General features: G+C 38.2%; 1 protein-coding gene across 1 annotated transcript in view; it reads left to right on the top strand.

Moving 5' to 3' along the window:
• plxna2 (plexin A2) overlaps nt 1–13635 on the top strand; it is a 175202-nt gene that overhangs the window by 31809 nt on the left and 129758 nt on the right. The window contains exon 3 of the mRNA XM_043225103.1: nt 1385–1567. Coding sequence (XP_043081038.1) covers nt 1385–1567 — 183 coding nt within the window. The remainder of the gene's footprint in view (nt 1–1384; nt 1568–13635) is intronic.

The raw sequence follows: 13635 nt of genomic DNA, 5'->3' as shown, positions 1-13635 counted from the left end.
TTCATAGACAGGGCTTAGCCTAAGTCAGCATTAGGCCATAGTTCAATTAGTACATTTAGACTTTTTTATAAATATGCCTTTGAAAAAAGCATTACTGTACTGGTGTGCATTTTAAGACAAAACAAAGGCGCGCACATGTTTTAAGATCAGTCATTCGAAGTTTCTTTCAGTTGAAACAGCTCAGATTTATATTTTAGTTAAGGATTAGGCTCATGTGTCACAAATGCAACCAATAAATAATATTTCCTTACTTGTTTGACAAAATTGACAATAGAACAATTGCAATTGCACGCTAACATATTATGATAATCTTGTTAGAGTAAACAAGTATACCACTGGAAATGACACAACTACTGATTAAAAATACAATTTAAAAAAATACCATAAATAAAGGCAAATATTATTTATAAAAATTATAGTTTGCAAGTATTAATAACAGCTCCAGCAACATAAAATTGCCTGAATAAATAGAAACACTAGATGACTAGATCATTGAAATCGTCTGTATAAGTGTTGTTTTCTGCTGGTGAGGTGTGTAAGTGTGTGTGAATGTGAGCTACACTATTCTCATAGCACAGGGTAATGAGGCAGTCAGGGAGCCCGGCAGGACTCACCAGAGCAGAGCGGGAACATGTCTGCCCAGCTGAACAGAAAACCAAGCGTCTGGCTGGGGAAACCACACTCAATGGTCCGGTTACTGTCTCCCCTCAGAAACTGATCGAGAGTCAGTATTCTCTGGCCTGCTCTGCAAACCCAAACTACCAGCTGGTTGGGCGTCACTTGATAGTGTGATACACTGGTAAAACTGAATCCCACGCTAACTGTAAAACCCATAAATGTCAGAGAACATTTAAATAGTGATTTCCAGTGCTGTTCAAAAGTTTGGGGTTGGTAAGGTTTTTTTAAATGCTTTTGAAAGAAGTCTCTTATACTCACTAAGGCTACAATTATTTAATTAAAAATACAGTAAGCAAAGAACAAGTAATACAGTGAAAGATACAGTTTACTATAACGTTTTATATTTGAATGTCTTAAAATGTAATTTTCCTGTAATGGCAAAATCAGATATCATCTGAAAGAAATTCATCTTTTTTTAAGAGTATACATATGTAAAAATATGCAGTTTTTTCTAACTCTACCTTTTTTGTACCAAAAATGGTGCAAATCGACCTTTAGTGTTCCCTAATTCCACTTCACTTGACAGCAAAGCATCCAGCTGATGTTGGATCGGTTAATGTGATTTGCTTACAAAGTGCTTCGTTGTATTAAAATCAGTGCAACCTTTTCACCCTCCTACTGATGTCTGTATAAACAACCAAACTGACCTTGACTTTTTGATTCAAAGCAAACTGCTGACTCTCGGTTAACCTTTCTCCTCCTGTAGCCTGTCCCTATTGATGACTCCTTCTGTGGTTTGGACATCAACCAGCCTCTTGGCGGCTCTCAGCTGGTGACCGGACATACGCTTTATACGGAAAGCCGTGATCGCATGACCTCAGTGACCTCCTATGTCTATAATGGCTACTGTGTGGCTTTCGTCGGCACCAAGAGTGGACGGCTGAAGAAGGTGAGTCTTGACTGCTGTTTTTTTTGGGGTGTCTGTGTGTGTGTGAAATGTTGTGGCTCTGAGAAGCTAGAGTGTATGTTTAAGTTAAGTGGAGAAGTTGTAGACCTTTCACCTCAGATACAGGCAAATGTTTTTGTTCGCAAACAGTGTGTTATGTTAGTTATTAATGGTGTCTTCTGGAGCACTGCTTTGAACTGCTCTACTGGCCTCATTTAAAAGTATGGATGGAAAAGAGGGAACCAGAAACTTTTTGACTAAATATTTAATACCTTTTTGTAGGATTCTTCTGGTTCTGTTCACTTTGCCGACCATAATGGGCAGCTTAAAGCGACCTCAGGGGTTCCTGTCTGCCTCCCTAGTATATTAATTTTAATAGAATGTCTTCTCTGCCAAACCCTTGGAAAGGATATAAGGCACAAGAGGCCAGACAGTGTTAGGGTTATCATATGCGTAACTATAATATCTTTCAGATAAAGGGCATAAAGAGAAAATGTGGTGTTAAATGCTCCCTTTTGCTTGGTTATTTGCAGAGATAGTGAAGAAACCATCGCTTTCATTAGGTAAACATGAAAAATATTTCACTATATTTCACAAATATTTCACATGACATTTGGTATATTTAAAAAAAAAAAAAGATGTAGTTGATTTATCTGAAATCAATTTTTATTGTTAATTATTGACACAATTTTGTTACCTACAGTACAACATAGGACAATATGTAAATAACCTTTTTTTCAATTAATTAATTAATTAATTAATAAAAATGGTAAAAATTGTCTTTTATTTTTATATTTTAATTTTTGTTTTATTTTTATTAGTAGTAATTTATGTTCGTTTTAGCATTTAAGAAATTGGCAATTTTAGTATTGTTCATATTATTGTAATAATTTTTAAACTTTCTAATTCTTTAATTTTCATATTTTAATTTTAGTTCAAGTTTTAGTTTATATTATTATAGTATTTTTAATTATTGTTTTAATGTTATATTTTCATTTTTATTTTAAACCCCATTTTGAGTTTTGGCCTTCAGTTTCAATTTTAGCATTTTCAGTGCTTACTAATTTTTATTTCTTTGTTTTGTTTTGTTTTGGCAAAGCAACATTTCTAATATTTTCTATTTATATACTTTTTTCACTTTTATACATTTTTTTAATGTATTTAATCTTCATTTCAATTACTTTAACTGATTTTAAACAATTTTACTCAACAATTCCAATACCAACATAACCAAAATTTGCGTGATTATTTTGAGTAAATATTTTTTCCCACGTTAATTTCGTACAGATCTATTTTTGCGGCTCAAAATGTTTGCCCTTCACTGAGCAGCCAGTTCAGTAAGTGTTGACATGTTAGCATGTGGCTAATAGAACTGCTGTGGTTCGTAGCAAGATGAGACTACCTGCAGTAGGCAATTAGGAAAGTGACAAGGGGTCCGTCAGCTGCTTTTGCGACTCGTACCCCCTTTGGGGCACCACAGCGTTGAGTGACAGGCCAGACCCTGTTAGACGAGCAGGAACAGGCATGTCCTTACCCCACAGCAGCTGCAGAAGACACCAAAGGGATGAAGACAGAGAGAGACCTGCTTTACAAACGTTGGTTTTGTCCCTCGCTCCCACCTGCCCCCCTACAAACACACACAAATAACAGCTGCCTTCCCAGACGCAAGGGAGAACGGACAATGTCAAAGTGTCAAACCGAGTGTTTGTTTCATGCCGGTAGCACAGCAACGTCCAAATTGTATTTTGCGCCTTGATTAATTAATTTATAATTGAATCAGCACCGCAATCAGGAAGTGGCATCGGAGGCATTCGCTCTCTGTAATCCTCTTGTTTTAGTGGCTTATTAATTAATGTTATTTTTTCTCCTCGCGGTCGGCGAAATTAGATTAGGCCAACAGCGCCATGCTCTTAGAAGTGCTGCCGTGGCAGGTTTTCCTTGCCTCAAGCTTACTCAGATTCTCAGCTGGTGCATATCGCCGCCCTAGTGGCCAGAAAGGAGAATGAGGCATACCGATATGATGGAATTAGGGAGGTATTACCCTAGATGGAAAACTGAGCGTCTCTGCAAACCCTGAGAATTCAGTCACATCTGCAGAAGGCGTAACAGTGTCGAGGAAGAGGATGAGACGGCCTTATGAGAGCTTGTGTGTTTTGGAAAGGTTAGGTTTCTATTGCAGGCCCAAAAAGTGTGTCTCTTGGAGAATACACAGAAGAGCCTAGAGAGCTTAGGAAGCTGGGATTTGTGAGATGCTTTGTTTTGTGTCCATGAGCCATTTTCCCTGCTGTGCAACTCTGAGAATCTGGCTGCTGTGTTCCAGCTAAGGCTGGATGATAATTTGAATGTTTATATGAACATTCACCGTATATTCTCTGTGAGTTCTCCAGTGTTATTAAATTAAGCCGTATCATTGATATTGCGATATGTGCGTTGTTTTTGTTTTTTTGGGCCGTAAGTTTTGTGATCGTCTCTTGTCTCTCTCTTGGCCAGTACGAAAATATTAAGAAGGATGTTTTGCTATACAGATTTCAGAAGGAAACTTGAGAAGAACGAGCTTGTTAGTTCAGTTCATTTTAATTAATCAACTGTCCATTTAATCAAACAAAGCACTGATTCAATTATCACGACTCCTTATGCATACACAATTTTTTTGAGTGTGATTAATTGAATTGACAGCACTAATATCAATATCACTTTTAAACATGATTTTGATATTTTAAAAGTATAATTCCCTCCATTAGCTGTATGAGCCAGCCCTAGTTGCAGCCGTGTTGATGTAACATGATTTTGATGCTTTATAAGCAGTATACTGTTGTACAGGGGTGAGTGCTCATGCCTCGTCCTTTGAAGAATGGAGTCGGTTTCACGATCTGCCTATTCCTGCCCTCCACCTGCAACAGGAGGGGGAGGGAACGAGAGAAAGAGGGAGAAAGCGCAGCACAGCAGCAGCGATAGAAGGGAAGAGACTGATGAAATGTGAAATTTAGCTCAGCTGAAGAAACCGGGCTTGCACTGCTGCCTGTAATTGGATTGGCTCCTTTCCCAAAGAGCAAACCCACCACTCTCTATTGCCACTTTCTCTTTCTCTCTCCCTCCCTCTTGCTCGCTCTCACACACATACACCAATTCCCCATTCAATCGACACAGTCCCCTGCTGTACCCTCCCTCGCTCCGAGCAGAAGTTCCATGCTGGTCGAGCTCTCTTTCTCTCTCTCTCTCTCTCTCTCTGTGTCCTGGTAAAGCGGATACAGGCGACTCTTGCAGCATTGGCTCTTGTAGCTGGACTAGTAGCTGGACACACAAGTTGAGGAAAATGCCCTTTGAATGAATTAATGAAAGCAGACCCGGGGTGCTATTGTCCAGATTCCATCAAGCTGCTATAGGTTAAACAGTTTGAGCATTAGTCATTTCCACACTTCTTTTCTGTAACTGTTTTAGGTTGAATTAAATATTGGAGAGTGGTGAATGTGAGCCATCCACTGGACTCCAAGACTGTTTAATAGCTTGCAGGATTCTGAAAACACCATAATGGTTTGTATTAACAATGTGACCGTATATACATTTTTGTCAATGCAGATAACATTGAATATAGAAATGTAATGACTGATGAATGATGACGTATGATGGTTAATATTGTAAATGTACAGTAAAAACGATTTTTTGTTTCTTTTATTGAATGTTTGAAAAAAAATATATATAATAATGTAAATATGTGATAGATGCTATCTAGTGTTGCATCAACTGGTATTGTGGTTTTTTATTCATCCTTTCTTCTGTTGTATTTTTGGAAATACATAAATAATAGTAATTTAAATTATTCATATGTGATAGACATTATCTACTGTTGTATCTATTGGTAATTTTACATTTCATTTTATTTAATTTTAACATGTATGATGATTGGTTTTATTTAATTTCACCGCTATATTGTGGTGGTGGGTTTTGTGCTGTCAGTAAATGTAAGCTTGTGGTGTGTTTTATAGGCTTCTGACCTTACCCCGGTGGCATTGCCCTCTGAGTTGATGGGTGGCAGAGCACTGATACTGTTCACCTCAGCAGGATTTTGGCAGATAAGGGTGGCAAGGACAGCAGAATAAAAAAAATAAGCCATTTTGTTTACAGGTCACGATAGCATCTGATTTTAGTAAATGTGCAAATTAGCATTTATAGGGAAAACATGCAGTTCAACCATTCTAAAATTTAACGATTATATTACAATTGCACCTTCCTTATAAGCAGAACAAGATGGGCCATATTTGCTATTGAAAATACAGCCTCTGTTAGCAGTATTGCGTCAGATTAATTATAGGGCGTGAAGTTAAGTTTATATTGTGCTTTAAGTGCAAATCTCAGGGGAGAGTGTGGGCTTCCTGAGAGGAGGGGGAATACGTTAGGAGCGATCGGCCCCAGAGGGTTGCTTTTCTCTTTGATATTGTTAGAGAGGAAAAGACCGCATACTAAAATTAGATCTTTAAAGTTATCCCACTGGGAGATTAGCGCTGATTTGAGATGGTCACACGATCTGTACTACATTAATCCAATCATAGCACAGGCATCGTGAACTGTGGGACTGCAGGAAACGGTGTGACTCAGGTTTGCTAAAAAAAAAAGTCAATTGAAAAGAGCACCTGGGCTAATTATACGCGCCCCCATTAGACATACTTCTATTTCTAATTGGTGGTATAATAAGTACTGTGATGCGAGGAGTAGTTTGCATGACCTACATGGTAATTCCACTCATGTAAAAAACCCTGAAGGGAAACTATTCTATGTCTGCATTACAGCATGAAGTGTTGGGGAAGCTGCTTTAAAACGTGGTTTTCCAAATTTACAGTAAATGCATCTAATAAAACTAGGAAACTAGAAAAAATATTTATTGTAAATGTACCAAAAAACAATGCTTCATTTGGACAACTTTAAAGGTGATTTTTTTTGCGCCCTCTGATTCCAGATCTTCACGTAGTTAAATTTTGGCCTACTAAAAATAGCATCTTCCCGATACTTTTTCTCCTGTATGTTGTTATTTTTGCCGGCACTAACATTTCATATACAGCACAGTGGGCATGCATGACTGAACCGATTTCTGTCATCTTGCTTCGTGAGTTAATCAGTATTTGGTTTGGAATGTGTTCCGACAGGGCTAGGAAGAACGGTTCAGGTGGCTTCCTTCTGGCAGGCAATTGAGGCCCTAATTGGACAAATGTCTCATTGAACTGGTTAAGTGAGTTTCTGGGCACCCATCCCACTCTGCTCGACACTGACATCATCGCTGACATGGTGGATGTGTTCAGGACCGGAGCAGAGACGCAGCGGTGATCTGCAGCTGACTGCAGCACATGAAAGCAACGGCAGTTTAGTGCATCGACACGCAGCTGTGTCCACGAGTTAGCTCAATCTCCATCGCTTCTGTCCCAGAAACACCTTTATTTTGTTCTGAGCACCCCTTGTGGTGTAAGATTGTGCTAGTCGCTGAAGTCTTTGATGAGCTGGGAAACAGCTGGGTTTAGCATGTCTAGCTTTCTCAGTCTGTAGCCTCCTGATTCCACCAGGTCGTCCTGTAATGAGCCGTGGCTGAAGACATGCTTTATTGTCTGGGATGCACAGCAGGAAAGAGAGTTGAAAAACGTTGAAGGGGGAGAAGAAATGCTCAAACATGTAACATGTTCTCCAGCACTTCTGTGGCTTAGCTTTAAGGGAACATCAGAATAAAACCATCTCTGTCTCATGAGAATACACACAAAACATGCACGTACACTGTATGCTCACTAAAATGTAGCGGTATGCATTTTTAAAGATGCCATGAAATGGCTTGACACAGTTTTCTTTTCCATGCTGACATTTTTTTTCATAGCTAACATCTTTAGACTTGCTACCTTCTGTTGCTTTGAATTGCGCATTTCTGTTTAAGGTTAGTATTTTGGAGGCCAAAATTTTTTAAGGTAAGTGGTTGCAAACAATTTATTTTAAGTACATTTAATAAGCACATTTATTTGAAAGTTATTAGCCAACTAAATTTGTTTATTTAAATGTAGCTAAATAAATTGAATACAACCACTTAACTAAAATGTAATAAATTGGATGAATATTTTTTTTCAGAGCACTAGCATACACAGTAGATTTCTCAAAACTAAAGGTGCATTTACAATTATTGTTGGATTTCGATGAAATTGCGCCCTTGTGACTATATCTTAACAAAAATGGACTAAAAGCCACGCTACTATCATAAAACCACATAAATCTTTTTTAGAGCATTTGCTCTCTCCAGATGTCTGTGCCGCTCTCTCCTCAGAGATCGGCAGAGATGATTTTTACTTTAGCAGAAACTTAATGAGTCATTTAGAAACAGGCTGTCAGCGGCAGAAACCCTCACTAGAGTTTGCCCTTCTAAGCAAAACTTGCCCAGCAGTTATGTGTTAATTTGTTTTTTCAAGGTCAGGGGAGCATCCGGCACATCGTTTTTTCGTACTGGTGGCATTTTCTCGACATACTGCAACACTACAACAAATTCTGCTGTTGTGTGGCAACACAAATTGGTGTATCTGCAATGTTGTTGGCTGAGGCTATACTTTCCTCCTGCAGTTTCATAATTACTTGAATTGAGTGCTTTTTGTGAAAGCCAAGCTTTTCTTGTTTTAATTCCATATTTAGTGTGGTTTGTTATTATCCTTGATTTTCTGCTTCCAGAGTATTTTAGATTTTAAAATAGAGTGTCAGCCTTTGAGGACAATACAGTATCTGCTGCCAGAAACAAACAGGCGGGAGATGCATTTGTTTAAATGTTCCTCTTGGTTTCAGCGTTGTAAGGAAGGAATTATATTGAACACAAATGAGCAAAACAATAGAACATGCGTTTCAATCATCATAACAATTTCTCACTCCTCCTTCAATTTCATGTTGAATTAGCATCAATCTGTTTGTAAATTGAATGCTTTGTCTTTTTTTTCATCTGTCTCATGTTATTGCAGCCACTTTCCACAAATATGTTGACTTTGAAAAGTGCTATAATTTATGTGTGTGTGAGTGTGTGTGTATATACACTTTAAAAGTGGCTGTTGCATCATATTTGAAACATGTATTGTATGAGTGGAAGTGTACTATTTTCAGACATTTTGTAGTCGTGAAAGCAGTTTTATCAGCAGATGTGTCCTGATAGCATGATCAGGTGATTACAGTAATCATTATTGTCTGCTGTGATTGCAGATGGTGTTGCACCCTCAGTGCCACCTTGCTGGCTCTCAGCGAGATTGCGAGCAATCTTCCTAATCATGTTACTGTACACTGGGCAATTCAACTTCAATTTGCCTCCTACCAATAGTGGGAGTCTCTGATTGGCTGTTGAAATTAGGAGCTGCGAGAGCACATATTGAAGATTGGCTTGCCCTGATTTTCCGATGGGTGCCTGTTCTTGGATTAGCCAAGGAAGAACCAAGTTCTTTAAGTAGTTGCAACCACTTTATAGGCAGTTGAGGTTGGCGTTTCAATTACTGCAATAGTAGAATCACCTTTTAGATTTTGAATGTTGAAAATGCTGCGTGATAGAATAGAAAATTGTGATAGGAGTGATGTTTGATATATGTTGGTTTGGTTAGCAGTGTTTTAGACATGTTTTGGTGCCTTGACCCCGGGTTGACCCATCCTAAAGCTGTGAAGACAAAAAGAGAGCAAGTGACTTCATTCTGCTATTCAGACAGAGCCTCGCAGTTCTTTAGGAGGGATCTCAAGCTTTCCTGGGCTGGCTCAAGAGCCAAAGGCTGAGAGATAGAGGGACCCTGCTGTTCCTTTCACTCATCAAACACACATCCACACAAAGACACACACACATACACACACTTCTGCCCCTAGACCTTTTCCACTTATCTTCTTGGCACAGTCTTCAGTCGGCCTTCTGTCTGCGTACAGTCGTGTGTCCGAGCCTTATGTGTGTGAGAGTTGAGTACTGGCCAGCTGTCTTCCTTTCACTTTTTGTACTTCTGCGAGCGCAATGCTTCGTCTTCTCTCTTTTCTCCGTCTCTGTGTTTTTGTCTCTCTCACACTGTCTTTCTAGCTAGTCCATTACATTATCATTAGACAGCCCACCCTGCAGTGATCTCATTACTGACAGACAGACACACACACAGCTACACACACTCTCTCTCTGTCTCTTTTTCCACTCTTCTTTTCTTCCTAGCCGTCTTTCGTTTCTCTCTCTCTCGCTCTTTTTTTCAGCTTTTTTCTCTGAATTATTGCTCTTTTGTAGTCACTTGGTTCTTTGTTTCTCCATTCGCTCTTTTTTGCTACTGCTTTAAGTTTGTTTTCAAACCATATTTTGTACTTTGCCCTGTTAAAGAGGCATTTTAAAATCTCTGTGGATGCTCTCCTAAAGTAATATTTTTCTCAAAACTGGAATACTGTCATCATTTGCTCAACTTTGTGTTGTTTAAAAACCTTGAATGAATTTCTTAAAGAACTGTACTAGTCACCTTTTCCATTGAATTACAATAAATGAAGGCTTTTAAGCTGAGAAAAGGAAATAAAAGTATGCTACGTTCTTTTGAAGTTTTGTGTGAGAAACAGATGAGCCTAATTCTTTTCAATGAACCAGCTGAACGATTTGTTCATGAATCAGACTCTTTTGATTCTTTATTTCATATCACTTATGATGCTTGAGTTCTACTCACTTAGCCCACTGGAGGAAAATAAGCAACAATTAATAATTTATGAATGAAATTTTGATCTGAAGACTTGCAATATAGTACTCTAACTTACCACTTTAATGATAGTTTAATCATGCATTTGTATTCTTTTTGTATTCATTTTGTGTTTTCATGTAAGTTGTGTGTCAAAACATAGCCAGTATCTTGTTTTGTAGACTGACTGCATTCAGATCAGGAGAGTTGATTAAGTAGTTGATGCTAATGCGCTCTCTCAGGATCCCATGTGCTGCACTCTTGCACAGCATCTGTTTATTCCTGCTCTTCTACTTTATTAATCTCCTTACTCTAAACTTCTACCTCTTCATTTAATATACTTCTTATCGCTTTTCAGGAGAGCGGTACATTACCCTGTTGACTGGCAGTGGTAATTGGTCTTAACGTCATGAGGTTGGTGAATTAACCTTGTGATTAGTGTCAGTCCTCACCAGAGACCTGCATCCACGGTTCTTACCATTTTATTTCCCTCTTGACTAAATTCAAGATGCGGTTCATGTTATAAGCTCTGTTTCCTGAGACGTGTGTAAGAGGAAGACTGTTTCAAGGAACATGTGTCGAATATGTGAGCGTGATTTCACCAAGTACAAGATGCTCCTGAATCAACATTCCAATCAACCAATCAGATATAAGGGATAATTTTTTTTAGGCTTATAGTCAGGGTTAGGTGCGTCTACACCATTGTTAATCAGCTATAATATCCCATTGATTTTAAGAATTAATTTTGGGTAGGGTTAGGTTTAGTGGTAGGAATAAGTCTATATTTTTGGACAGTAATGTTGATCTAATGTCATGTCTCACTTTGCAAAATCACGATGTCCTTGTCAAATACATCAGGCTTCAAATATCGGTTCTATGCTAAATAGTTTACAAGATTTGACTTCTCAGAGAATACCAGGTCATAGTATATTGACAATTAGTACACCAGAGATGCATAGATTGTGCTTTTTTGAGGTGTTTGTGCATTCATGAATGAATCTATTACCCACAACCCCTTTCGCAGTGGAATTTCTAGAGCAATTCAATGCACAAATGTATGCGATAAATGTATGCGATAAGTTGCTTTGGATAAAGCACGTAAATGTGTGATGTAATATGGCAAATTGGGCTGAAAATAATTGTTTGTGTTAGCGATATTATCATGGCCAGTTCCTAAAGTGAAACTGGCGCCGTTTCATCAAATACAGATCGCATCTGATTGCATTTGACAACGTTATGTAGTGCGGTTAACATCGGGTAACGTACAGCACCTCTGTTTTGGTAATCTGTCTTGTCTGCTGTATTATACTACACTTTCTTCCAGAGTGTTTGTTTGAATGAATACAGAGCGTCAAAGTCGCTGTAATCCAGTCCTTTCTCTCTGGCATTGAGGTTTAAATGTAATCGCGTGAACTAGCGATTTGGGTGGCGGTTTCCACTAATGTTTGACAATATGATCAGAACTGGTAAACCACATGAGAGAAGATCTGCACTCCCATCTCAAAGTCTTCCCACTAAAGCATTCTAAAGATTAGAGTTGCGCTCATTGCAAACAGATGTCCTTGCGGGACCTCGTTCCAGCATGTTTAGAAAAGGAAAACCTCTGTAATGACACAGAAACATTTGTTTTGTATTAGCAGGGCTGTGATGTTCACTGAGGTTTGGTTGAAGCCCAGAGCATTAGCATAGCGTGGCTAGTCATCAGCATATCGATATTCAACCGGAGCGCCTGGCTCACATAATCACTGCAGGGAAAGCATTTGAAATTCATAGAAATTCCTGCCAATCGCGTTGGCCTTATTGATCCACTACTGCGGAAATGAAACAAAGTTCCATAAGCTCCTTACATAAAATTATAACCCACCTTTAGCATGGAAAGCAATGAGGGCGTGAGGATGAAGAGGGTAGGGCACAGGAATAGATAATGCGATCGAGAGAGAGAGTAAAAGCATTTTTTTTTGGCCGTGGTTCCACAAATAGATTTCTACTGTCCGTCAAAGTGGACAACTGGCCCGTCGCCAGACCGTATTGATTTACTTTACAAAGCACTTGAATGGGCCAGATATCTGTGATTACCCAATTCATTAGTGTAGTCTCTTAGAGCGGAGAGGAAATTAGATAAAAGCTAAGCCTAGAGATGGGAAAACCTCAAATTGTCCTGCATGTGCATGTCTGGGTAGGTGGAGTGCACTTTAAACCAATTAAAACCTGCTTGGCTTTCACTACAGCAAACGCTGTTGTAGCCTGACCACCCATTACGTTGTTAAAAAATGGGGCAATTAATTTAGGAATAACTGTTGTTACAGGGATACTAAAAATTGTTATTCTGTAATTTATTTACTCAACCTCATGCCTTGTATTTAGTAAAAAAAAAACAAATCTCTTCTCTATAGCGTCTCTCTATAGCCTGTCTCTTTCTATAGACCATATGGGAAGTGAAATGGTACTGGAACTTTTTTTAAGCTCAAAAAATTACAAAAAGCATAATGCAATTTAGAGCTGCACGGTAAATCGAAATGAAATCGTGATTAAAGCGAAGTTTGTACCTAAATTGTACCTTTCAGTGAAACGTGCTTTTGTGATCAGTAAAATCTCCATATAAAGGCGGAAACTCCAAATAGACCCTGAAGAAGAAACCCAGAAATCGCCTATAGCAAAGCTAGATAAATAGATTTAACAGCTCTCATTGATTCAACGTGACTAATAAACCCTATAAAGTATACAGTTCATCTGAGTTTGTTATTATAACTGTCTTTATAATAAAGCAATGTTTAAAGCAATGTTTATCAACATAGTCTTTGCCACTGCTTAGAATACTATGACATTTTACATGCCTTCTGTGTAAGAAGCCACATCAACTTACAGAAGAATTTATTTTGAACACTCACTCGTTATTAAGTGAATTTGGAGTAAAAACATGTTGGAATGTGGTTTTTTTTTGCAGCATTTACTGCACAAAGCAGTAGATCACACAAACATCTGTCATTGTCACTAACTATTTCTTCGATTTCATAATTGTACAATTTTTCTTTTTTTTATTGCGTAGTTTGTCAGAGAACTATAACTCTGTGTAATAAATACTGCCCCACCTGAAAGCGAATAATGGAGATTTACTACTAATCACAGAACCAGCTTACTGACAAAATGTGCATTGAAAAATTAATACATATGGAGGCATTTAATAGCTTTGTGTGAGAAAGAGAGAAAAGAGCTTTCACCCTAGCTCATTTCTTCTATAATTTCGGAATTTTTTCTAAATTGTTTTCTTGTATCTTCTAAAAGATTTCCCCATGAAGATTTCTCAATAGGTTTAAGTTACTGAGGTTTAAGCCGAATCGTTGAATCGGAAACTAACAATGTTTCATAACTCATTATGAAGCACGTTCGAATGTGCATATATTTGCA

This window comes from Puntigrus tetrazona, chromosome 23 (genome assembly GCF_018831695.1).
Source record: "Puntigrus tetrazona isolate hp1 chromosome 23, ASM1883169v1, whole genome shotgun sequence".
Taxonomy (NCBI): domain Eukaryota; kingdom Metazoa; phylum Chordata; class Actinopteri; order Cypriniformes; family Cyprinidae; genus Puntigrus; species Puntigrus tetrazona.
Note: the sequence above shows the minus strand (reverse complement) of the source record. Positions and strands in the feature narration are given on the sequence as shown.